Source organism: Eleutherodactylus coqui, chromosome 10, assembly GCF_035609145.1.
Source record: "Eleutherodactylus coqui strain aEleCoq1 chromosome 10, aEleCoq1.hap1, whole genome shotgun sequence".
NCBI lineage: Eukaryota > Metazoa > Chordata > Amphibia > Anura > Eleutherodactylidae > Eleutherodactylus > Eleutherodactylus coqui.
In genome coordinates, this window is record NC_089846.1 from 29699774 (window position 1) to 29725408 (window position 25635).

Sequence of the window (25635 nt, forward strand, 5' to 3'; positions counted from 1 at the left end):
CCTCCCCGCTAGCGATCTAGAGCTGCAGCCTCATGGTCCTACCGGTGTTTCTTGTGGAAATCACCTGACTTCTGCAGCCAATCAGAGGCCACAGAGGTCAGGTGCCGTTCGTTTGGCATGACTGGTCAGATGCTGGGAGCCATGATGAGAACGACAGTGGTGAATTGCCATGGCAGAGGACATGTAATTATTGCTGCTTTTATTGTTTTAAAACACGTGCACCAATAATTAAGAAGTCGTCCGGCAACCTGACAACCCTTCAGTGGCCAAGATACTTTCCATCCAGGGGTGCCATTTTTACAATTTTAACGGGAAACCTTAACGGGACCCCTATATGGTGCCAGTAATAAGGCCTGAACAGGCCCTAAGTTTGGTTCCCCACCTATATCAAAGCCATCTGTTTCTAAGATAGGGAATAACTAACAGGACTGCAGTTGCATCTCCTATAGAAATTGTCACCCCACTTTTCTCGACTCCTGCATATCAGTCTCATTGGCCAGTGGAATGTGACTAGCCACTGCGGTTTTCATGTAGAATCTGCCGTGTCACTTTTTTTTTCCATTTGAGACAGATTTGAAACTATAGATTGTAGTATGTAATGTCAATCAGCTGCTCCTAAGGCCAAAAGAACTTTGTCATGCATTAAAAGAAGCATGGACTCGTGGGACGTGGATGTAATACTACTGTACATTCATTGGTGTGGCCTCATCTGGAGTTTCACGGACCGATATCGCACTCGCCCATGTATGGGGAAGACTTAGTTATGAGGAACGATTGAAAGGATTAGATGCATTTTGTCTTGAGAAGAGACGTCTAAGAATTCGTTGATTGAACTCGATGGTCTGATTTTTTTTTTCTTTAACTACCTAAATTGGTGGTGATGAACCTGAGTGAGTCTTCTGTTGGGTGTCTGCAGGGATGTGCAGTTGTCTGCTAATCTGGATGATGCTCCGCATGCTCCTGGCCTCCATGATCGGTGTGAGATAGTAAGATTGCCCTTCTGGAACCGCTGTTTATGCAGTATTATTAATGTAATGAGTTCTATTTTGCAGCTGAGGAACTGAGTTCACTATTTGAAAAGAAAACCTTCAGGGAAAAAACACCACGCAGCGGGAAGCCGTCCATACTGTCTGTGCGATTGGAGCAGTGCCCGCTACAGCTGAACAATCCCTTCAATGAATACTCCAAGTTTGATGGCAAGGTGAGAAACATACATGCCCTCCGGGCACCGTTAAATTGCATAGCTGTCCTCCGGGCCCCGTGATATCGCAGAGCTGTCCTCCGGGCCCCGTTATATCGCAGAGCTGTCCTCCGGGCCCCGTTATATCGCAGAGCTGTCCTCCGGGCCCCGTTATATCGCAGAGCTGTCCTCCGGGCCCCGTTATATCGCAGAGCTGTCCTCCGGGCCCCGTTATATCGCAGAGCTGTCCTCCGGGCCCCGCTATATCGCAGAGCTGTCCTCCGGGCCCCGCTATATCGCAGAGCTGTCCTCCGGGCCCCGCTATATCGCAGAGCTGTCCTCCGGGCCCCGCTGTATCGCAGAGCTGTCCTCCGGGCCCCGCTGTATCGCAGAGCTGTCCTCCGGGCCCCGCTGTATCGCATAGCTGTCCTCCGGGCCCGCTGTATCGCATAGCTGTCCTCCGGGCCCCGCTGTATCGCATAGCTGTCCTCCGGGCCCCGCTGTATCGCAGAGCTGTCCTCCGGGCCCCGTTGTATCGCAGAGCTGTCCTCCGGGCCCCGTTGTATCGCAGAGCTGTCCTCCGGGCCCCGTTGTATCGCAGAGCAGAGCTGTCCTCCGGGCCCCGCTATATCGCAGAGCTGTCCTCCGGGCCCCGCTATATCGCAGAGCTGTCCTCCGGGCCCCGCTGTATCGCAGAGCTGTCCTCCGGGCCCCGCTGTATCGCAGAGCTGTCCTCCGGGCCCCGCTGTATCGCAGAGCTGTCCTCCGGGCCCCGCTGTATCGCAGAGCTGTCCTCCGGGCCCCGCTGTATCGCAGAGCTGTCCTCCGAGCCCCGCTGTATCGCAGAGCTGTCCTCCGGGCCCCGCTGTATCGCAGAGCTGTCCTCCGGGCCCCGCTGTATCGCAGAGCTGTCCTCCGGGCCCCGCTGTATCGCAGAGCTGTCCTCCGGGCCCCGCTGTATCGCAGAGCTGTCCTCCGGGCCCCGCTGTATCGCAGAGCTGTCCTCCGGGCCCCGCTGTATCGCAGAGCTGTCCTCCGGGCCCCGCTGTATCGCAGAGCTGTCCTCCGGGCCCCGCTGTATCGCAGAGCTGTCCTCCGGGCCCCGCTGTATCGCAGAGCTGTCCTCCGGGCCCCGCTGTATCGCAGAGCTGTCCTCCGGGCCCCGCTGTATCGCAGAGCTGTCCTCCGGGCCCCCGCTGTATCGCAGAGCTGTCCTCCGGCCCCCGCTGTATCGCACAGCTGTCCTCCGGCCCCCGCTGTATCGCACAGCTGTCCTCCGGCCCCCGCTGTATCGCACAGCTGTCCTCCGGCCCCCGCTGTATCGCACAGCTGTCCTCCGGCCCCCGCTGTATCGCACAGCTGTCCTCCGGCCCCCGCTGTATCGCACAGCTGTCCTCCGGCCCCCGCTGTATCGCATAGCTGTCCTCCGGCCCCCGTTATAACTGCAGTTAAAAGTGTAATTTCATTATAGTTTTTTCAAAAATGTTCAAAAAAACTCATTAGCAGTTTACGTTCTGCCATTGCTATCTCCTGATCCCTACACAGTGACCACTGTGCTCCTGGCTCCACTGTCCATTGCAATGCCTGGGGGGAGGAGGCTCACTGACCATGAGCCTGTGTCAAGGTTTAAGCTTTATTTACATCAGCATTGTGTTCTGCTTGGACTTTGGTGTTTTCCATAGTATGGCTGTTCTTGCCATCAGGACTTCTACAACCCCAATGGGATCCTGGTGGACATCATGTTAATGAAGTCGAAACCATCAGGATGCATGGAGATCTGTCTGTGAACAGATCCGTCAGACCTGTCATGGCTCCACTAAGAACAGAAGCCATGACTATAGTGTGAACAGAGCCGAACATGTTAAGAAACGCTATTTTGGAATTACCCCTTTCACCCTGCAGTGCTTCCTATAAGAATATATAGTTGCTTGTCATGTATACAAGGATTTCTGCATTTGGCTTGCTGTCAGATCGGCTATGCTATGATATAATGCTGGACATTTGACTACTCCTGTCAGAAGCTGTTGATTTCAGCAGTATTTGCTGCCATCTAATATTTATTATTGCTGCAAGGTAGTTCGCATATATAAAAGATGGTGGTTATTGAATATAGTGCTCAGATTTTTACTTATCTTCCATGTAAGAGGCATTAAGTGATGCCTGGCAGCCTCCTTTTTCCCTATTTGTGCTCAGACAGCTTAAAGGGGTTGTCCGGTTGTAAACTATTGATGGCCTATCCTCAGGATACGTCATTAATAGTAGATTTGCGGAGGTCTGTTGCCTGTGCTGGTGCATTCCTATACTAAACTGTATTCTGCAGGAAGTAGACAGCTCCATTCTTATTGTAGTGGCAAAGCTTTGTATTGCAGGCCAATTTCAAATTGAAATTAATCAGAACTGTGCCTGCAATACCAAACCTGGCCTCTACAGTAAGAATGAAGCTGGCAAACACTGATCATCAGGGGGTCCCAGGCAATGGACCACCACCAATCTACTACTGATGACTATTAGTAGGCCATCAATAGGTAACAACCGCTTTAACATGAATATTAAAGGGCCACTATGGTGAAAATACATGTTTCCATTTCTGGTCCCCTCACTTGATTGCCTGTCACACTGTAGACATCTGCTCTTTATATTGCAGTTACTTCTATGCAGTGGAGCCTCCTGTCTGATGCTTATCAGACTCCATCTTGATGCTGAGATTTCTTTATGTGCATTTTCTCTATGCTCTGCTGACACTCCCATGATGTATCAGCACAGCATCACATGACCATCTAGAGCCAGTGCTATCTCTGCCTGCAGGGAGGACACTGCCATTACCTTCTGTATTCTATATCCACCTAAATGCACTGTTGACCATAATTATACAATCAGAAGGATGAGCTGTGATCACCTTCATTATAACTGAGTGTCAGGAACCATCATCAGCAGTAACTGTGATAGGAGTTTCTATTCCCCCCCCCCCCTCCATGCACAACCTGTGTGGTACAGTCCATTAGTTGATCACACAGGAATTATGCTGACTAAAAAACGGACTTTTTGAGAGAACATAAAGCCAAGTAATTCTCAGGTTCTCAGATTGAGATCACATGACCGACTTGAGGAAAAGGACTCCAGGACGTTACATATAGAAAGGAATAACTAACCAAGGCGATAATAGTCGACTTATATATATACTACCGTAGTAATTATTAGGAAATTATAGTACTAGTGTTTCTGGTGGCGCAATGCGCCACACAGCTTTGCTACATGCAAGTCACACACTACTACATATATTGTTCACCCCATACAACAGCGATCAGAAGCAGCACAGCACTAGAGATGAAGGACCTGCGATTACATCACATGATTGTAACGCTCATCGCGAGTGAATGACTTACATACTCCGCCCCTGATCACATGATGGTGACGTCATCAAAGGTCCTTCATCACCAGTGAGGGCCTGCATCATTATTAAGATTACGAGTGGGCTACAAAACCCCAGCGTACTCAGTTGCCATGGAATACTAACGAACCCCTAGCCGGACAGCAGCCGTGTGTGTAGAGGACCTGTGATGACGTCACCGTCATGTGATCAGGGGCAGAGCATGTTAGTCACTCACAAAACCACTCACTCACGCACACACGCACGGACGGACAGGTCGTTGTTAGTAGTTTGACTTGGGGGATAGCTACATAATGGGTAAAAAAAAAAAAACCTAGAGTGACTCTGTAGTGGACATTTTGATGACAATACGAGACTATTGTCCGTGACCAACTATGCATTTGATGATTATACTTGGCGCATTGAATGATCTCATTTTTTGAGCGCCCCTCCAGTGGTACAGGTCGACCATTTAGTTGCATTGTCAGCATCATGGAGGTTTAGATAAAACATGCAAACCCTAAACAGTCAGGATGTGCTTGAGAATTCTGTATGCATCTGTAGATGGACAACACCCTAATATAGACTTCTAAGACATGGAAATAAGATGCATCTGTTTCAGGATTGGTGTAGTTTTGGTAAATCTGTTCATTGCTTTTTACCAATATAGTCATTATCAAAGAGTGCTACATCTAGGTCAGAAGTGCTAAGAAGGTCCTCCTGGCTCTCCAGCAGATATTAGGGGGTATTCCCATCTTATAAATGCTAACTTATTGCTGGAATATGCCATCACGCTATGATTGTTTGACAACTGCACCCCCCACCTATCTGTAAAGTGACGCTCCAATCTGGCTAGCTGCATTTACCTGAATGGGGATGTGCCGCAGTTCTCTGCATAGCTGCCGGGGTGCAGGGAAACCATTACTAAATCAGAGCTGCGTACCCTTCGTTCTCAGGATCGTTGGGGGGGAGCTAGAATTCGGACGCGCATCCATCATAAAGCGGTGACTATCCTAGCGATAAGGCTAGGACTACATGACAACTTTGGTGGCGCAACATAAAGTATCAGAAAAATGGTGAGGCCAAAAAATTTGTGGTACTTGTCTGCGGCTTGTTGTTAAAAAACAGCCATATCACGGTTAGGTCACAGGCGAGTCGCAGTTGCACATGACTTGCAGCAAGGTCTGGCATGGGTCTTGCAACGTGCAGCCAAACATTCATCAGTTTTGGACTTTTTGTGACTGTCTTGTCGCGGTTGCAACATGATTCCGTTGACGTTCTGTAGATGCAACGCCATGGTCCACCGGCACTAACATCGTCATCTAGTGATACCCAAGTGGCCGTATAGCCCTAGCTAAAGTCATCACGCCATAAGATGGGGAAATCCTTTACATTTTCCATGATTGTAGGGTTGTGGGGGCATTTAGTGGGTTTAGATGGTCTGTTTGATGCCCTTTAGTGGGTTTAGATGGTCTGTTTGATGCCCTTTAGTGGGTTTAAATGGTCTGTTTGATGCCCTTTAGTGGGTTTAGATGGTCTGTTTGATGCCCTTTAGTGGGTTTAGATGGTCTGTTTGATGCCCTTTAGTGGGTTTAGATGGTCTGTTTGATGCCCTTTAGTGGGTTTAGATGGTCTGTTTGATGCCCTTTAGTGGGTTTAGATGGTCTGTTTGATGCCCTTTAAAGGGTTTAGATGGTCTGTTTGATGCCCTTTAGTGGGTTTAGATGGTCTGTTTGATGCCCTTTAACAGCAGTTGTTCATACTTTTGCATATAGCTATAGCCCAGGGCTCCGATAGTTACTCTACGCATATGTTTAGGTAGGACCTGACAGAACGTACGACGGGTTACATTTCCCATGCGCTAGCAATAGAATTGAATACGTTTCCAAGTCATTTGCAGCTCGTGACCGGCTAACTTGTGACAAACCTCAAAACTCGTTTGATTCTATCTTGTTTGACTCTATGAATCTAGTGATTCCTTGGAATTTACCTTTTCCTGTTTGTGACAGCTGGATGCAAAGGGTTAATCCCGTCCCATATTTCCGAAGACCCAGCCGGTTCATCAGCTCCAACATCCCCATGCCTCTGCGCAGGGTCTATGGCATAATTCATGAGCGCTAATTACTCAGCTGTTAATTTTCATAAGTGTTGATTGTAGCAGTTCCTTAAATTAAGACTCCTTTTAAAGCGTACCTTGGGAAATATTTTATCAGGGCCCGGAGTGCAAATGAATATGAATATGGCTCCAATTAACACTCGCTGGTTAATGGCTTTTAGCAGCATTTTGGGATGTGCGGTCCTTAAATACCATTTTTTTTGCCTGCTGCTCTTACATTGAGCACCATTCAGATAATTAGGGATACGCAGAGCCATTTAAAAGGCTTGAATGAGACATTGCTATTAACGCCGCGGTCTCCACTGCTCTTTGTGGCTATTGTGTCCCCGTCCCATATTCTTCATTAAATTTATAGTAAATGACAGGCCCTTCTAAAATTCTTGATGATAGGATTAACTTTTTTTTTTAGAGGGGGGCGGGGGGGGGGACTCTGGAAGTGCAAGTGCGGGGGTCTCTAGATTGTGGCCGCTGGGAAAATTTTCTTACCATGAATTTGACAAATACATTTGGTATATGCAAAATGAATGTAAAAAGGGATGTCCGTGTCGACTGTCTTGTATTTGGTTGATTGGGACTTTTGTACAACCGTGCTCCTTTCTTGGCGATTCCACGTTTAAAAGGGGCCTCCTTGTTAACTGAAGCCAACCCAGCGAACACATCATGCCAGTGATCATATTCTGCTGGTGCCAAAAGTCATGGGATAGCAGAATGTATATTGATTTAGAAGTGGCGTTACCTCAAGTGACACTTGGGAACGTCCACACCTGTATAGGTTGGGAGATGTTATCTTGTGAGGGAGGTTGAACACCGGCCAGCGTGCTCACGGCAAGGTGACATGAGAGTTCAAATGAGGTGTGATAGTGGGCGCCAGACGGATGGAGCATTCCATTTCCGGATCTGTCCGAGCGTTTATCATTTCTCGAATCGCAGTGTCCCGTGTGTATTAGGAATACATCATAGAAGGCATTACCACCCACAGGGGACAGCACAGTGGCCACCCACAGGTGCTTAATGATTGTGACTAGTGGCATCTGGTTACAATTATCGTGCAAACAGACAAGCGACCCTGGCAGAAATCACATCCACGTTCAATGCAGGAGACCCCACACATATCCCAAAGGTCAGTGCTGCGGTCTGTAGCTTCCATCGGATGTGGGAGCAGAAGACACACCAGAATACCTCAGTTAACACCATGGTATTGTCAACAAGGCACAGTGGTGGTTCCATGCTGGTGTGTTCTCGTAACATGGGTTGGGTGCACTGGTCCACCTAAGCACATCATTGACCGGTGCCTGCTATGTTACACTGCTTGGTGACCATTTGCAGCTCTTCATGGGCTTCTTGTACCCCCACGAGAATATTCAAGTGGGACAATGCTCTGAGCTCCACTGTAATACTTCTCCTGGCGACCTTCTTTCCTTACAGCTTCGGCGCTGTGATCTCCCTCCCCCCGGCGACCATGCCCCTGCTGTGAATATCCCAGCCCGGCAACGCCTGAAGGCGGCACCACTCTGGCCTCCTAGCTCTGCTCTGATGCTTCCATACCCCTTTCCCTGACAACCTTCATCCCTGCCAGCGGCGGCGCTCCCCGCCCGGCAACCCCTCAAGCCGGCACCGCCTTGGCCTCTATGCTCCGCTCTTATACTTCCACCCATTCTTCTGGTGGAGACAAGATACAACATTACCGTGGAGAGGTCCATTCGCACCAGAGATCATTCACCTACAAATACCATGGAGCTATTGCTGGCTATCCAGACAGCATGGCTGAACATCCCTCCAAATGTCTTCCGTCCACTTGTGGAATTGATGCAACGTTGAGTTGTTGCACTTTGCCAGGCTAAAGGAAGTCCTACACGATATTAATCCCTGTCCCATGATTTTTGGCATGTCGCTGTACATTTTCCCTATGATGGCTGCTTCAGGAGAAATGTGGTATTACACATAGGCCATTCAAATGGGGAAGGCAATGACCTCATATAGAAGTAGCTATCATATGGTTGGTTTCCCCGCAGGGTTCACACTGATTCCTCATCAAATCTGCAGCAAAATGTGAGTCTGAAAGTGTCCCATTTATCTGTATGCAAATTTGCACCGAAGTGCATTTGAAATCCACACGCGAGGGGAAAAAAAGGACGTGTCATTTCATGATGTGGAATCCATGTCGGGGCATCAGCACATGGATCGTTCTAATTGAACTTGGCTAAATCCGTGTCCGAATCCACGAAAGCTACACGTGCAAAGATGCGGTTTATGATGTGGATTTTTCTGATGCGGATCCACCTTATAAACAATCAAGTGAACTTAGCCCTAGGGGCTTGCTGAAGGGGGATGCAACTAGTAAGACTATGCGGCCTCCAATTTGATTTCTTATGAGAAGATTTAAAGGGATTTAGAAATCGCTGGCCTATCGTTAGGATAAGACCACTGCTAATCAGCTGATTGAAGAAGCCGCGATGCTTCACTTAGTGCTGCGGATGCTTTAGTATTTACATCTGATCATGATCCTGTTGGTACTCAAAGCATCATACTTCTCATAGCAACCTCTGTGAGTACGAGTAGTCTGTCCCTTGTCCCTTTAAATGAATGAGACAACACTGTAATCTGTTAATCGACGGAGATTCTGAGCGGCAGACCCCCACCGATCAGATGTTGATTACCTATCCTGAAGATAGGCCATCAATTTCTTAAATCTGGATAACCCCTTTAATGTCAAGTGCTTCTGTATCAGTATAAGACAGTGCCGGCGTGCCAGACTATATAACGGGGTAGTCCCATTTTATACATTTATAGCATTTGGCCTGAGGCGTTCATGTTTTTACTAGACCGTTGATTTCCATTCGGTGTCACTCCAGTGTTCTACGGTACATATAAAGCACATATCTCTTAAGGAAATACCTCTTACATAGCCCAGTTGTCTACTGTCTTGACCTCTGCTTGGCAAAAGACTACATGCCCGAAATGTTGCATTGTGCACACATAAGGAATAGAGATGAGCGAGTATACTCGCTAAGGCACATTACTCGAGCGAGTAGTGCCTTAGCCGAGTATCTCCCCGCTGGTCTCTAAAGATTCTGGGGCCGGCGCCGGTGACAGGTAGGTTGCGGGGGGGGGGGGGGGGGGGGGGGGGAGAGGGAGAGAGAGGTCTCCCCTCCGTTCCTCCCCGCTCTCCCCTGCCGCTCCCCGCTGGCCCCCGAGTCTTTAGAGACGAATGGGGAGATACTCGGCTAAGGCACTACTCGCTCAAGTAGTAGCGTGTATACTCGCACATCTCTAATAAGGAACATTACTAGAGATGAGCGAGCACCCAAATGCTCGGGTCCTCGTTATTCGAGTTTTCGTAAAATTCGAGAGCTCTATTCGAGTAACAAACCCCATTGACTTCAATGGGAGACTCGAGCATTTTTGTATGTGGGATGCCGGGTGCCGAGCTTTTCTTTATTTTGTTCTGCATGTCTCTCTCTCGCCAAATTGCTGTTGACGTGAGCAGCATCGCAGCGGGGTCGAACACGGCGTGGTACTCGCTCGAGTAGCGAGCACCACCGAGTATGCTAATACTCGAACGAGCATCAAGCTCGGAAGAGTACGTTCGCTCAACTCTAAACATTGCATGTTTTTTTCGCCTTCTTCTGGATCAACATTGGGGGTGATAGACTGAACTGGGTGGACGTATCTCTTTTTTCCGGCCTTACATACTATGTTATGTTACATTGGGAACATCTGGAACCGCTGTAATAAATCATCTACTAATGCTTTTTGCACGTTCAAAAAGTGTGGGCAGTCCTATTTTTAATTTGTTATTTCAAAATATGTTTATTCGTTTAACTTTACATATAACAGGTTGCGTGCTTGTATCTCCATTGTTGGCAGGTTTACGTACAATAATGTTGGATGTTTATCTTGCAATGATACAAAGACCCATTGTTTGTTAATTTCCATCAGATAACTAAACGGTCAATAAAACCTTCAACTATGAAACCAACTAACTTTAAGCGTACCCCTCCAGAGGATCAGGCGCGAGGAGACCCGTCAAGCGGGTGGGCGATCCGCCCTGCATCCCCATCAGCTGGGCCTCCCGAGGGGAGGAATATAGAGCCCTCTTTAGTTTACATCAGAATCATAATAACTTTTAGCTGTTGTATTGGGCTATCCTAGCACGCGTGGGAATAAAAAAACTGTATAAAAAGAATATAGAATAGAATGTGAAAGTGGATTAGAGCAGGTTGAGAAGGAGGCTTAAAGGAAGCCAGGGGATGGGGGGGGGATGGGAGGGGGGAGGGATGTTGGGCTTGGGTAGTGGGTAGGGGGTAGGGTGCTGGGTTCCCACATCTCTCTCGTGTAGATGTTGTGGTTAAAGTGTCGTTATGGTAAGTGCTTGGCACTATGTTAAGGTTAACCCCAGTACCGGGCCTGGCTTAAGGTCAAGGCTGAGGCTAAGTTCCGTCCATCAGTCCACTAAGGCGGTTCCGTCCCCGTCTCCTAAGTCGCCCCCTCTTTGAGCCACCTGGAGAACGCGGGCGAACCCTTGAAGTCTATCCATGCGTTCCATGCGCTATGTGTGTCATCTGTTGTCTGGCTCGGATCTCGGTCCGATCTCACAAGTTCCTCCATGTATTTAATAGATTCCAGGGTATTCACCCAGGTCACCCTCGGCATCGACCCCTCTTGTGTTGGGCTATGGTATGCCTCATAGCCATGATGAAGTGTCTCAGTAACCATTTTTTGGCGTGAGATAAAGAGCCTGGTAACATAGAGAGGAGGGCGATCTCGGGGGACAGGTCTAGGGGGGATCTACTTACCGCTCCGCACAGTCTGGCAACATCACCCCACAAGGGAGCAACCATCGGGCAGCTCCACCATATGTGATGCATAGTGCCTACCTCTGAATGGCACCTCCAGCACTCGTTTGGTATTTCCCGGAAGATTCTGAGAAGCTTGTCCGGGGTCCTATACCATTGAGTTACTATTTTGTAATTTAATTCCTGGGCTTTAGCCGATATTGACAATTTGTGTGAGAGGGTATAGGATTTGGTCCAGAGTTCCTCGGAGAGCCGGCCTCCCAGTTCCTCCTCCCCTATTTTTAATTTGTCTGGGGTTGTGACCATAATAACAGTGCAACGTTAGGATATTGCACTGCACCATTATCAATCGGGGTTGTGCTGCCAACTGGGCTTTTTGTTTGTACTATAATAGTTAGCAAGTAATACCACTCCGGGCAGCGCAGGAGAATAAATCACTGACAGAACTGCACGTGGCAAAATCAGCGGCCAGTAAAGCACAAAAATGCTAATTTTTTTCAGTCTTGCCCAGAATGACCCTTTCCGGAGAACTTCTTTTTCTGCAGCTCTTCAGCCACTTTAAGTTACTTATTGTCTCAGTGCAAGGCAGGGAAGTCGGATAAAACAGATTGCAGTGTCTGCCGGTTACTTCATTGTTCCAACTCCTTATGAGTGGCAAGAAGTGGTGATTGACAGCCCCAACCCTAATTCTGCAGCAGCAGCGCTTCTCCAACTCCACAGATCAGCACTTTCTTACCTGTCAAAGCGCTACAGATTTACTAAAGTCTCTGCCATTGATGTTCCTCCATTTAATTTATTACACAATGGTATCCTTATCAGACTCTAATGATCTTTTAACCCCTTCATCTTCTAAAATGGCTGTTGCAGCTACATTAATATATATATATGTGTATATGTATGTATGTATGTGTGTGTTAAGTAGTATTCCCATTTCGGATCCGAATTCATGATCTGACCTATGAGTTGGTTCAGACCTTATAGCTGTTTTTTTTTTCCTGTAAAGCCGTCTTGAGCTGAGACAAGAAATAGTTGCTGACAGTCCTGAATTCCAGGGTATTGTCCCATATGTCTCAAAAGGTGCAGAGTTTATACTAAGAGAGCAATAACTGTGTGTTTGCAGTGTATGTCAGAGGTATATGTTGCCCATAGGCCCCCCCAAGCTGAAAGAAACCTATACTGCGCTTCTTAAGTAATCGTTCCTTTAAAGATGTTGGCCGCTTTGCAGCTAATAATAGAAAATCTTTATGAAATCAGGTTATTAGTAACTTACTTATGTAACTTTTTATTTCTACACTGGTCTGCTTTGATTTATTACTTAAAGGGATCATGCACTGGGTGGGTGAAAACCAATAGATCGGTTTGGTCCGACTGCTGGACTCCCACTGATCCATAGAAAGGAAGGTTCACGCTTGCCCCACTTCCGGGCGCAGCAATAGTGCTGCTCTGACCGGAGTGATTGGAATGCTGCTGCGCGTGCGTGGCGCCTCCACATTTCTTTCACTGAGGCTATAGCGCTTGACCGTTTCCATCAGCCCCATTGAAATGCATGGAGTGACAACGTGCATGCGCGACCTGCTGTCCATTCAAAGTGATGTTACTCCAGTAAGAGCAGCGATGCAAAAGTCTCATGATCAGGGAGAGTCCCAACGGTCGGATCCCCATCTATCGGCTAGTCATCCCCTATTCTGTGGATAAGGGATAATTTCTTACTAGAGTACCAATGTAAAGAGGACCTTTCATGTCAGCGGGGCCAGCTGTATAGTTTTGTAGCCAAGGCACCTCTGAGTCCGACGATGTATTTCCTTTGTCCGTATTTGCCCCGTTTCGCCATATCAGCTCTCCTTAGATTTGGCTCCCGGAGCTGTGAATGTGTCCAGTTGGCGGTCCCTTCCACTCATTGTCCATGGATGACTTCAGACTTTGTTGATGGGGAGTATTGGAGACCACCCACTTGACACATTAATAGTGCTAGGAGCTGAATTCAAGCAGAGCTGGTACTGGGCGATTGGGGCGAGTATAAACAAAAGAAAGACCTTGTCTGAGTTAGTGGGGCTAAAGCTACAAAGCTATGCAGCCGGCCCTGCTGACATGACAGGTCTTTGTTAAGCCATGTCCTGCCTGCTTGTTCTAACCTGGCTTCTCCTCCATAAGATGGCCCAGTATCGAGGGTTATGTGACATTAGATGTCCTCCATAGTAATACACAACACAGGTGCGGTGGGAGAGGCTCAGTGATATCTGTGGTCACATACCCCTCTGTATTCAGCCATCCTATGGAAATTGGACATAAGAGCAGCCGAGGCGGGGTGAGGAGGCGGGGCCAGTGGGGGTGTGGCTTAAGTAATAAAACAGAATTGAGAAAGTGTGAACGCACCCTAAGGATACATTTACACAGGGTGGATATGCTACAGATTGTTTGCAATATTTACATGGGTGGCAATGTGGATAAGATTTTCAAAATCTTGTCCACATGCTACTGATAAATCCACACTAAATCAGAGTGGAAATTGACATGCAGTATGGAATTTAAAGAGATTTTCCACTTGCAAACTATCAATGGGGACCCCCACCAATCAGTCATTTCCCAGACCTGTGTGTTTGTGCCCTGAACTGATTTCTACAGGAAGCAGATAACTCCATTCTCACTGCAGTGGCCGGGCTTGGTATTGCAGGCCAAGTTCCCATCAAAATGAATGGGAGCTTTACCTGTAATACCAATCCTGGCCACTGAAAAAAGAACAAAGCTGTCTGCTTCCTACAAAAAAAATCAGCTCAGTGCATGATTGCATCAGCCCAGATGACCGCTGATTGGTGAGAGTGTCTGGCAACGGACCCTTCACCAATCTACAATTGATTACTTATCCTGAGGATAGGCCATCGATAGTTTACAACTGGACAGTCCCTTTAAATTTGTGGCATGTCAATTCTAGCAGTGGCTTTAGTTCAGAAAACTTGCAGATTTCCGCAATGGCTTCAATGGAGTGGCTATAATCCACGCCAGAATCTACCATAGATTTTCCATGTGGAAAATATGCCGATAATCCACAGCAAAATCCGCAACAGCAGCTTTGAATTTTTAAGACCGTTTTTTTCCACAGTAAGGGCCCCTTTCCCCTGGCGAGGAAACCACGCGTGTATCGTGCAATGCGAGAGTGAGTGAAAACGCATGATTGTGAAACCAATGAATTGTAATGGTTTCATTCTCATTTATGATGTTTTCATTCCAGCAAGGCTGCGTGAAAAAAAAACTGCAGCATGTCCATTCTTTTTGCAATAACGCCCATTATTTTCAATGGAGCCGTCGGCAGCAGCGCCGGCCCCGTTAAAAGCAATGGGAGAGAATCGCCACCCCCTGTTGCGGATGTGACAGTTGCAGCAGGGGATTCCTTTGATGTGAAACCCCTGGATGCTGTCACATCCAGGGACTTCACCATATTGTAAATGGGGCCGGCGGCAGCAGCGCCGGCCCCAATGAAAGCATGGGGTATAAGATCGCACTCCTCTGCCATTGCTGTAGCAGGGGATTCCTTCATCCCCGCGGGGAGTCCCCTCATCCCTCTCCACATCTCCAGTACTGAAGAAACCGAACACTTACCTTATAATTCACTCTATTATTATTGCATCCTGGCCGGCATCTGGTATACAGAGCTACTTGTACTTACCTTCTATGGGAGCTTCACAAGACCACGGAGAGTCAAGGTTGTCTTCCATCGGTCACTTTAGTCATTGCGTTGCCTGGTAGCCTAGACAAACAGACATGTATCCCTGAGGAGGTAAAACCGGTAGGTAAGAAACAACTAACACATACCTCCCAGAAATCTCATCTCAAGGTAGGGTTGACATAATGTGACCCACCGGTCCGACAACCCTCTATAGAGACACGTAATTGTTGGCAAACGGAGGCGAAACAGGTTGATCTGTTGATTCTCTTCTACGGCTTAAGACGCAGGAGAACATACATTTTACAAAGAGACTCTGACCCTTAAAAAACAATTTTGCTCCGTCTGACCCCGCCGATAATTATCCCGTTATACTTAGTCAGATTCGCTACTGGGAATGTGTCACATTCCGATAAGGGCACGCAGCATCCATTTTTTTACCTAATACGTCCCGGATAAAAATGCCAGCCGCTTTTATTTATGAGCTGCAGTATTCAACTTTAATTGGTCATTTTTCCTGTAGCGCTTTCAAAAACCATAAAATCCGAAATTCAAAGCGATGTAGCATAGCATCGCATCAGTAGAAAGGTGAAAAATGCAGATTGATTCGAGCTGTAAAAACCGCAGAAAATCTGCCATTTCTGACCCAAATACTCCTAATCTTCATTATTATGTATTCTACTAGCGGGCCGTTAACGTTCTGCACAATTACCCTCCAGAAATTCTTCTTTATTAACCTCTTAATTGCCACTGACGTGCGCAGCCCTAACTCCAGGGGGCTCTGGATCTATGAAATACATAAAGGATTAGGACCATATAAATCGCCAAAAGCCGTTAATGCAGATGTACAAGTATATTATCATTTAGGTCTTTTGGAAATTCAATTGCAGGTTAAGTCTTTAAAAGTTATAAATTCCAACTAATGTGCATACGGTAAGTTCTAGAAATGGATAATATTTTTAAAAAATGGAGAGCTCGTTAAAAAACGCATACTGGCGTCTAATGAGGTTAGGAGCGCGGTGTTAAGAAAAAAAAAAAAAAAAATGATCGTACCCGCTACAGCTCTATATGACATCTTGTCCCTTTCACCTACTCCCTATTTCCGAACAGCCTTCGTCGTGCCATTGGAAATCAATTTGTACAATCCAAAAGTCTGCGATATCAATCAGTTCTTTCCTTTCTAATTTGACAGACACGAGGAGAAATGGCGAAAAAAAATGTCATTTTTGATTGTGGAACGCAGTTATGCGGAACCAGGAAAGGATATTATCTCTTTAAACGAGACAGCGGTAATGGGTCTGTTGACCATGAATAATTTTTTTGTTGTCATTATTGCTAGCCTAGCATATCCTTCATTAAACGCTCAGCCCTAAATTAAAATAGAACCAGTTTCCAATAGTAATTAACTGGAGTATATCGGGGAGGCTATTATTCACATTAAAGTAACCTTTTAATAGTTCTGTCTTTAACTTCCCCGCAGGTAATGGTTTTAAAAAGCTCTTATAACAAGAGGAATTATAATGAGCTTTAATAGAGCAGGACAACGGGAAAATTAAGAATCATTTTCCGTCACCCCCCCACCCCTTGAAAAAAAAAAATACCAATAAAATATGTGTAAGGTGGTACCTGGATATTACATTAATGCGGCTAATAATTCTTTATTGCACTTTTAAATATTGGCAATGACTACAAGGAGATAGTTCAGTCGGAAAAAAATGAACCATGCCGTTCTGTCAGCGAGTGAAAAACTGCCAGATGGAGCTCGCCGCTTCCGAAGATATAGGGGAACGAGACCATTTCGGAAGACTTGTCATCTTAAAGGGGCTGTGCAGTGAAAAATGACGGGTAGGGGCTTCTTTTGCCTGAGTGGTACTAGTGTTGCCGAAGCCGTAGCTGGAATTGTGGGTTTTTCTTCATCGTATAACTTATGCTGGTTTATTTGGGATTTTTTGTTATAAGCAGTTTTTTTATGCCTTTTTAGTCCCCCAAAAAGATTTAAAAAATTGCAATCTGTAGGGTATAATTGCACAATTTGTTGCAGAGATCGGGTCCATCCAATGGGATTGTTTCTGCAGTATTTGCATGGATTTCTGCCCATTTAGATAAGCTTCTGCAACAAATCAGCCACGTGTAAATATACCCTTGCAGCGTTCCTATTAGTTTTCCCTCAATGTATCCAGTTCTGAATGCGCCTACTGTGTTTCCCCGAAAATAAGACAGTGTCTTATATTAATTTTTGTTCAAAAAGGTTTAACTTTTTTTTACTTGTATAGCTGCCTGGACACTATTTGAATTGACTTTTTAAATTAACTGTTAGCAGGGCTTAAAGGGGTTGTCCCGCGAAAGAAAGTGGGGGTATACACTTCTGTATGGCCATATTAATGCACTTTGTAATGTACATCGTGCATTAAATATGAGCCATACAGAAGTTATTCACTTACCTGCTCCGTTACTGGCGTCCTCGTCTCCATGGTGCCGTCTAATTTCAGCGTCTAATCGCCCGATTAGACGCGCTTGCGCAGTCCGGTCTTCTCCCTGGTGAATGGGGCCGCTCGTGCCGGAGAGCAGCTCCTCGTAGCTCCGCCCCGTCACGTGTGCCGATTCCAGCCAATCAGGAGGCTGGAATCGACAATGGACCGCACAGAGCCCACGGTGCACCATGGGAGAAGACCCGCGGTGCATCGTGGGTGAAGATCCCGGCGGCCATCTTGCTAAGGTAAGGAAGTCACCGCAGCGCAGGGATTCGGGTAAGTACTAAACGTTTTTTTTTAACACATGCATTGGGTTTGTCTCGCGCCGAACGGGGGGCCTATTGAAAAAAAAAAAAAAAAAACGTTTTGGCGCGGGACAACCCCTTTAATTTTGGAGTAGGGCTTATATTTCAAGCATTCTCAAAAAGCCTGAAAAATCACTTTGCATCCTCAAACATCCTGGAAAATCATGCTATGTCTTATTTTCAGGTAATGCCTTATTTTCAGGGAAACAGGGTAGTTATGCCAAGACAAAATTGCAATCTTTATCACTACATTGTTGCCAATGCGGCGTCTGAGAAAGTTGTGTGGAAGCCGCTTTTGGAGTCTTTCGAATTTGTTGTCTCCCATCTTGAATCCTCATAACTAAATTGCAACTAAAATACCCTACTTTAGTGTATGTTGCCCATTCTTCTATCATGGTAGGACTTTGGATATCCTGCTCTTTATGAATCTGCTCGGTTGGACCTATTATTATAAGGCATTGGGATTTGTTAGACGACGTGTCCATAATGGATAGACAGAAGCCATGGTGCCTGTGTGAAGAGAGCCTTAAAGGGCTTGTACCGAGATAGACCTTTATAATCTATCCTTGGGATAAAGTCTAATCAGTAGGGGTCTCTCAGCTGAGATCCTCACCAATCCCGAGAACAGATGTCCCCCTTCCTCCTCATTGCACCCCCCGCAATGGGTAGGAGTTTGAATGGAGTGATGGCCTTGATGCATGGTGCCACTCCATTCATTTTCAGAGGGACTCCAAGAGATTCCGAGTACAAGCGCTCAGCTATTTCCGCCAGCCCCATTGACATTAAGGGAGTAGCAGTCGCACGTATGCAGCCATCATTGCGTTTAATTTGCTGTCACTGGTTGGGAGATGCATCCTCACAGTGACAAAAGAGGGGAACGTGGCATCCCCCATTTTCAGGACTGTGGAGATCTCAGCGGTGAGGCCCCCATCAATCAGCCATGTTATCACCTACCCATAGGATAGGGCAACTAACATTTTTTCCCTATCCACAATGCCTTATCGCTGGGTCTGACACCAATCAGCAGAATGGGAGTCCTCAGCCCCACATTTGCAGTGAGGAGTTTGGAGTGGCAGTCAAGCATGAGCTGTTCCACTCCATTATATGTCTATAGGGCTGACCGAAATATCTGAGTGCTGTCCTTGGCTTTCTCTGTCAGTCCTGTAGTCAATGAATGGAATGGCATCGCTCACGCTTCACCGCCGCTCTATTCAAATCTCTCCCCAACTGCTATCCGGCGGTCTTGGGACCCCTGTTGTATAATTGGTGCTGGCCCCAGAAATCAGACATTTATTCACCTACAGTGAATAGGTAGTAAGTATTGATTATGGGAAACCCCTTCAAGGTCCCAAATAAGACCCTTTCCATGTGTCAATAAGAACACATATGTATTGTATGGCCCTTTTCCCTATGATAAACAATTGACTCTGGATCCATCTCTGCGTCCTTTTCTTTTCACCAGTTTTAATAGATTCATTGGGAAACATTTAGATTGTCGTCTTCTGTTAATAATACAAAAAAAACAGCAAAAACTCAGAATCTTCCCCAAATGAATATCATCCCAACAGATGACCATTGAACCAAAACTAGACAATTGTATTTGTAGTGAAAACCCAATGAAATCCAAATGTTCTGTTGAGACGTAAGTTTCCTAATGTCTTCAGATAACAAGCAGACTACACGGAGTGAACGGAGCGTGGAGAGGTTTCCTCGTTTTATATAATAGAAACTTGTTAATTATGCCAGAAACAAAGTTCCACAACTTTCTGACATTTCTTTCTATTTCAATTCTACATTTTCAAGATATCTACTTGCTGTCGGTGAACTGAAACATTTTTGTTCACATTCAGAGGATGAAAATATATCCTGATCTTGTCCAACTGATTAAAGCAGTTCATGAAGTCCTATAAAAAGTGGCTGGCACAAAATAATAAACTAAGTCCACATCTAACTGAACTGGTGAGCAGTGCAAAGTCCAGCATGGCTGCTCTGGCCCTGGAAGCTCCTGCAGCGGTCACCTGTCGTTCATGTGACTTTTGTGTAGCCAATCGCTGGACTCAGTGGTCATGTGCCACTCATGCACACATGACCACTGAGGCCGGTGATTGGTTGGTGTGATCACATGACGGCTGTAGAAGCTTCCAGGACTGGAGCGGCTGCACTGGATAGGTTCTCACCTCTAAATTGGTGAGTAATGGTGTGGGGAATGTTTTCTTAACACACCTTAGATAACCTAATACCTGTTGACGGACGCCACGCTGAATTGCTGGGGTCTAACGACAAAAGGAGGTCCAGCACATTACTGGATGTAGATGGGGGGGTCTGTAATAAAGTGGCTTTTCAGTGTACTTACAATACTTTTAAATGGGTTGTACCAGTATACACTTTTATCACCTGTCCATAGAATAAGGGATACAGGTACGACCGGTAGGGGTCTCCCTCTCTTTGTCACTGTGGTATAACCGCACCCCCCTGCAGCGATCTCCGATTGAATGGAATGGTGGCCGAGCATGTGCGACGACCGCTCCATTCATTTCAATGGGGCCGACACAAATATCTGCATTCAAGCGCTCAATAATCGCCTGATGACGAATGAAGCAGTTCCACACATGGTTCATTCATTTTCCTCCTCACTGTGGGGGGTACAGTAAGCCCCCAATGAGGAGGAGGTGGACAGAGGACCTCCGTTCTTGGGATTGGTGGTGGCCTCAGCGCTCAGACCCCTACCGACCAGACTTTAGTCATAGGTGGTATAAGTGTATTAATGGTGTAACCCCTTTAACTCTCAGTTCCATCTCTCTAGATAAAGAGTAACACTAGCCCAGCTGGCCCGCCAACCCAATGCTGAAGCTTTAATTCTGACTTTGCCCTAGAGGATAGAATCCAACTCATGGGGGTCAAATATCTATTTTTTTTTCTACTTTTCCTCTAATAAAGTTCTGTTGTGTAGCTGTTCCCCCTCTTGCGAGCTGTAGGCGCTAACAATTGTTATTTCTCCGATATCAATGAACCTCAATAATTTTATGATTGAGCGCATTGTGGTAAGTAGGAGTCGTCTAGCAGTTATGACTATAGGGTTCAGAGCCCTTTGAGCTGCACCTTCTTTGTTCCCCAGCTATTTCTATTTTGCACATTACAGTATTTGTGGCATGTTATGCTAATGTCAAGCTATTTACCACTCTTATTCTACAGTACTCACTAATTAAGCTGACAGCAAAATTGAGATTTTTACGGGGAAGGAGGGAGGGGGGGAGGTTGCAAGTTTCCAAGGGTTAAGAGATGCCTTTTAAATAAAGGAGGAAAAAAAAAAAAAAAGCCGCATTCTGTTTTTCTGTCGAGATAAACCCGTTTCAGGCGATTACATCCAGCCTGCTTCACAAAGGCGCAGTTTTCGTAAACCTCTCATCAGTGGAGCTTGGCAGTAATTGCAACGAGAGAAACTTGTAATTTTCCTGAAGGATCTGACACAGTCGGAATTAAAAATCAAGGCGCCCTCCTGAATGCCAGTTCATTACAAATTAACAGCAGTCCATAGGAAAGCAGCAGGCTGGGGCGTGCCGAAAAAAAACGATCAGGATAAAGAAACCCAACATTTGAGTCTGTCACCGCTCTGAAGAAAAGCACGGCCCACGAACAAATTAATGACACATTGTCAAGGCAGGAGAAAAAAAAGTTACATCAAATTAACACATCGGATCCCAGCATATTAATGCACAATGTTTCACCTGATTGTTAGCAAAAAAAGCAAGTCCACTCCGCTAATGGAGAGACGGAAGCGGGTTGTTCCATAGAGACCGTGGGTACATTTAGGACTCGGGTGTGTGTGTGCGCACATGTGTACATATATATATAAAATTTGTGTATAATATTAACCCCTTCCTGCTGCAGCCCTTTTTGCTTTTTTTAAATTTTTTTATTTTTTCCTCCCCTCTTTCAAAAAATCATAACTTTTTGTTTTTCCATTGACAGATGAATGAGAGTTGCCGGAGAAGTTGTATCACGCAATGAAACCACTTAGCGTACCATAAATTGTATTGCAAAACTTTTAAAAATTTCTAAAAAGGGTGAAATGGAAAAAATACAATTGTGTCATTTTTTTGGCGGGGTGGGGGTTGTTTTGTCTGTGTTCATGGTGCGGTACAAATTATGTTTTGGGTTTTTTTTGTTATATGGGTCAATATGATTACAGCAATACCAAATTTATATATTTTTTAATGTTGTGTTATCTAAAAAAAAACACCAAAAATTTAAAAAAAATGCTTTCTGTCACCATATTTTGACCCCCATATATTTTTTACATTTCCGTTGCTATGGCTGTGTGAGGGTTTTTTTGTTTTTTTTGTTTTTCTTTCCCCCTAGGTGACCTGCAGTTTTTATTGATACAACTTTAGTATATATACGACTTTTTAATTGCTTTTTTTATTCAAGAGTTTCTTGGACACGGGGTGACCAAAAAAGTGCAATTCTAGCAGTGCATGTTTTTTTCTTATAGCGTTCACCGTGTCAGATTAATAATGTAATATTTTCATAATTTAGACTTTTACAGATGCAGCAATACCAATTTTGGAAAAAGGTGTATTTTTTAAAGGGAAGGGAAGCAGTCACCTCTTTTTAAAGGGAAGCAGCCACCTCCCTACTGCACTATAAACTAAGTTATGGTGCCGATAGATGAAAGGGAGCCGGGTGATGTATTTTTTATACTGACCCGCTCCCTGCTTCCCACTGTGCCCCCTCTGAAGATCATGCAGCACACACGAATGTGACTCTTCAGATTGCCGCGTGCTTACTCTCTCATAGACTTGTATGAATGCCTTCTTGCAGTGAATGGAAGCGGGTGCCCTGAAGAGATCTCTGGCCGCTCCACCCCCATTCTGTAAATGACTGGCGCTGCTGTGTAAGAGCAGTTAGTTGGTGGAACAGCTGTCCGGGCACTTATGGACCTTATTAGGCATGTGATTTTAATGTTGTGACTAAAGCCTGTTCCCATAATCATTAGATCTTCTGCTTTTCCCACTAAAATCATCAGATTCGGCCTATTTTAGTCTTATGTCTACGGCGAGCTCTTGAGGACTTGAGTCATACGTAGTTCTATGAATCTTTTTAGGACCCTTCTCGAATTTCAAGAATACAGGCGAAGTCCACTTTGAAGGCTCCCTTCAGAGAGGATTAACTTTTTGCAAGAGAGACCTTCAACATCTTAAGGTTGCTACTACTACCTGACTGTCCCTAGCGGGATATACGCTGCAGTGGAGACTTTGTAGGGGTTGTCTGGTTTGGATATTTGCTAGCTCAGTTTCTGAGTTCTGTGAAGTCAAACTGATCTCCAACCGTTTTGTTGTTGGCGTCCTTTGCAGTCACTGTGATGGGTGATGGAAGCTACACATGGACATTTAGACCTTAAGGGCCAAACTAAAGTGGACGCCTGTGCCAAGAGACATGGTAGAAATGTTCGGTTACGACTGTGGATTCTCTTCGAGGACTCTTTGTTTTTCACGCAAGGTGCCGTAATTGAATGCTAGAAGATGTTTAAGCCATCAGTTCTTTAAGGCACAACCCGTCCACATTCTATATCACTCTGTCTTTGATAATATTTTCTTCCGACCGTAGGAAAATAACTTAGATTGTATCAATAATATGGGGAAAACCGTCCAACAGTTCAGGAACTCAGAAGACAATCTGACTACTAATAGTATCATTTTTGGCGCCAGGTGTCCCAATAAGCTGGTGTTATCTCAGCACCGTGTGCGCCAGGTCTTTTGTATCTTACTTTGGCATTGCAGTCTTTTAATGAAGAGGCCTGTCTTTTCCTTCTGACAGCTGGAATGGGAATCGTGTTTCGGCAGCACCTGTACCTCCATACCCCAGGTTCTTCTATTTCCTTCGAGAAAGTCCTCCACTCCATCAGTTAATTAAAACAATCATATGCAAAGCTGGAATATTTATTTAATACATCACAGCAACATCTGAGCCAATTTATGTCATTAGAGAATCTGTAAATGTTCAAATCACCGCTACTAAATTATCAGGAAAGCTGGAATGAGACGGAACATGCGAAGAGATGACATTTATTTTATTTCGTCTTGCTTGCTGTCATTTATTAACATCTCACTACAGAACCCCGCTAAATATCAGACACATAAAAAGGGAAGGTTCGCCATACTGCGTACATATAGTAACTCGATAATATACCTCGGGTATCAAAATGACCTCCTTAGGCCGAAGAATGTGCGTGCGCATAATACACAGTGAATGGAGTCAATGAACGTATATTGATTTTCATGGATCCATTCACACCTGCAGGTATTCATTGCATGTAATCTACGCAATAAAAAAAAGAACGCAGCGGGTTCTATTTTACCGTGTATTACACGCGACGGAACTCTATTATTCTCATGGGTGCGTATGAAAGCGCTGTACATACGCAATTGCGTTGCATATGTGCGCGTTTTATTCGCATGGTTGCTAGGAAACAAAACAAGGAAAGTAAGAATAAAAAAGGAGTCCGTGCATGACGGCGTTCGTGAGATACGCTATTATACGCAGGTATACGCGATCACAATCATAGCGATACGCAGCGCCACATGCAGGTAAAACGCTGTGTTTTACCACACAGTCGTGTGAGCCCGGCCTTGAAATGGACTTTTACCCCTTTAAGGGTTACTTCACACGAGCGTAGTGCGCGCCTAAAATTTACACGCATAAGACGCAGAGAAAAGAACCCATTGACTTCAATGGGTTCGATCACATTGCTGTATTTTGTGCGCACGTTTCGGTCACACACACAAAAAAAAACGCAGAATGCTCAACTTTTCTGTGCATTTGCGCACCAACGGACCCCATGGAAGGCAATGGGGGTGCGCAAATGCGTGAAACACTGAGTAATTCTGTTGAAAAAAGAACACATCTGGAACTCGCCCATTTCAAGCGGTGCGTCTTGTTTGCCGCAGTACAAATAAACATCCTCTGTGGGTGGAAAAAGTACAGTAAAATACGCCGATACGTGCGCAAAAAATGCATTGTTCGTAGAAAAAAAGCAGCACTCGGGCGCAAATGCGTGCAAAGGAACCCTTACACTGTTGCTTCTATGTTCAATATTCCTGTCATTCTGAATTTACTCAATATAGTTTTGTACACAAAACCCCAAATACACTGCGAGGACAGAGTTAAGTGATGCAATGTTGGCTGCTGCCTCAAGAGGAAGCGAAAGAGTCGACTACATTCTATTTTATTATAGAGTTAAAGGGTAGTCTAGTTATAAATTGATGGCCTAACCTCAGGATAAGTCATCAATGGCAGATCAGCAGGTGGCTGTTGCTAAGAACCTCTCTGATCAGCTGTTCTTTGGTCAGAAAGCAGACAGCTCTGTTCGCACTGTAGTGGCCAGGTTTGGCATTGCAGGCCAAGTTGCTATTGTAATGAAGGGGGACTTGGCCTGTAATACCATGTATTATGCGCAGCTCCATGCGCATTCACAAAGATTATATATAAATTTGGTACCGCTGTAAACTACCTGCAGAAATTAGCATGTCATTTATTGCTCGTGGTGAACACCCAAAAATATTAAATGGTTGTTCTAGGACTTTAACTATTGATGGCTTACCGTCAGGATGGGTCATCAATAGTTTATCGCTTGGCATCCCAGCTGATCAGCTGATGTCTGACCCACTCTCAATGTAAGGCGGAACTGAACATTGCTATCTGTTCTCAGGGTCAGAAGTGACAGCTTCACTCCCATTGAAATC

The 25635-nt window shown here is 45.6% G+C and overlaps 1 protein-coding gene across 2 annotated transcripts in view; it reads left to right on the forward strand.

The window, feature by feature from the left end:
* Window positions 1-25635, forward strand: part of MAPKAP1 (MAPK associated protein 1) — a 168784-nt gene that overhangs the window by 24158 nt on the left and 118991 nt on the right. For both annotated transcript variants that reach the window (XM_066580758.1, XM_066580759.1), the window contains exon 4: window positions 1053-1201. In XM_066580758.1, the coding sequence (XP_066436855.1) occupies window positions 1053-1201 (149 nt within the window). The remainder of the gene's footprint in view (window positions 1-1052; window positions 1202-25635) is intronic.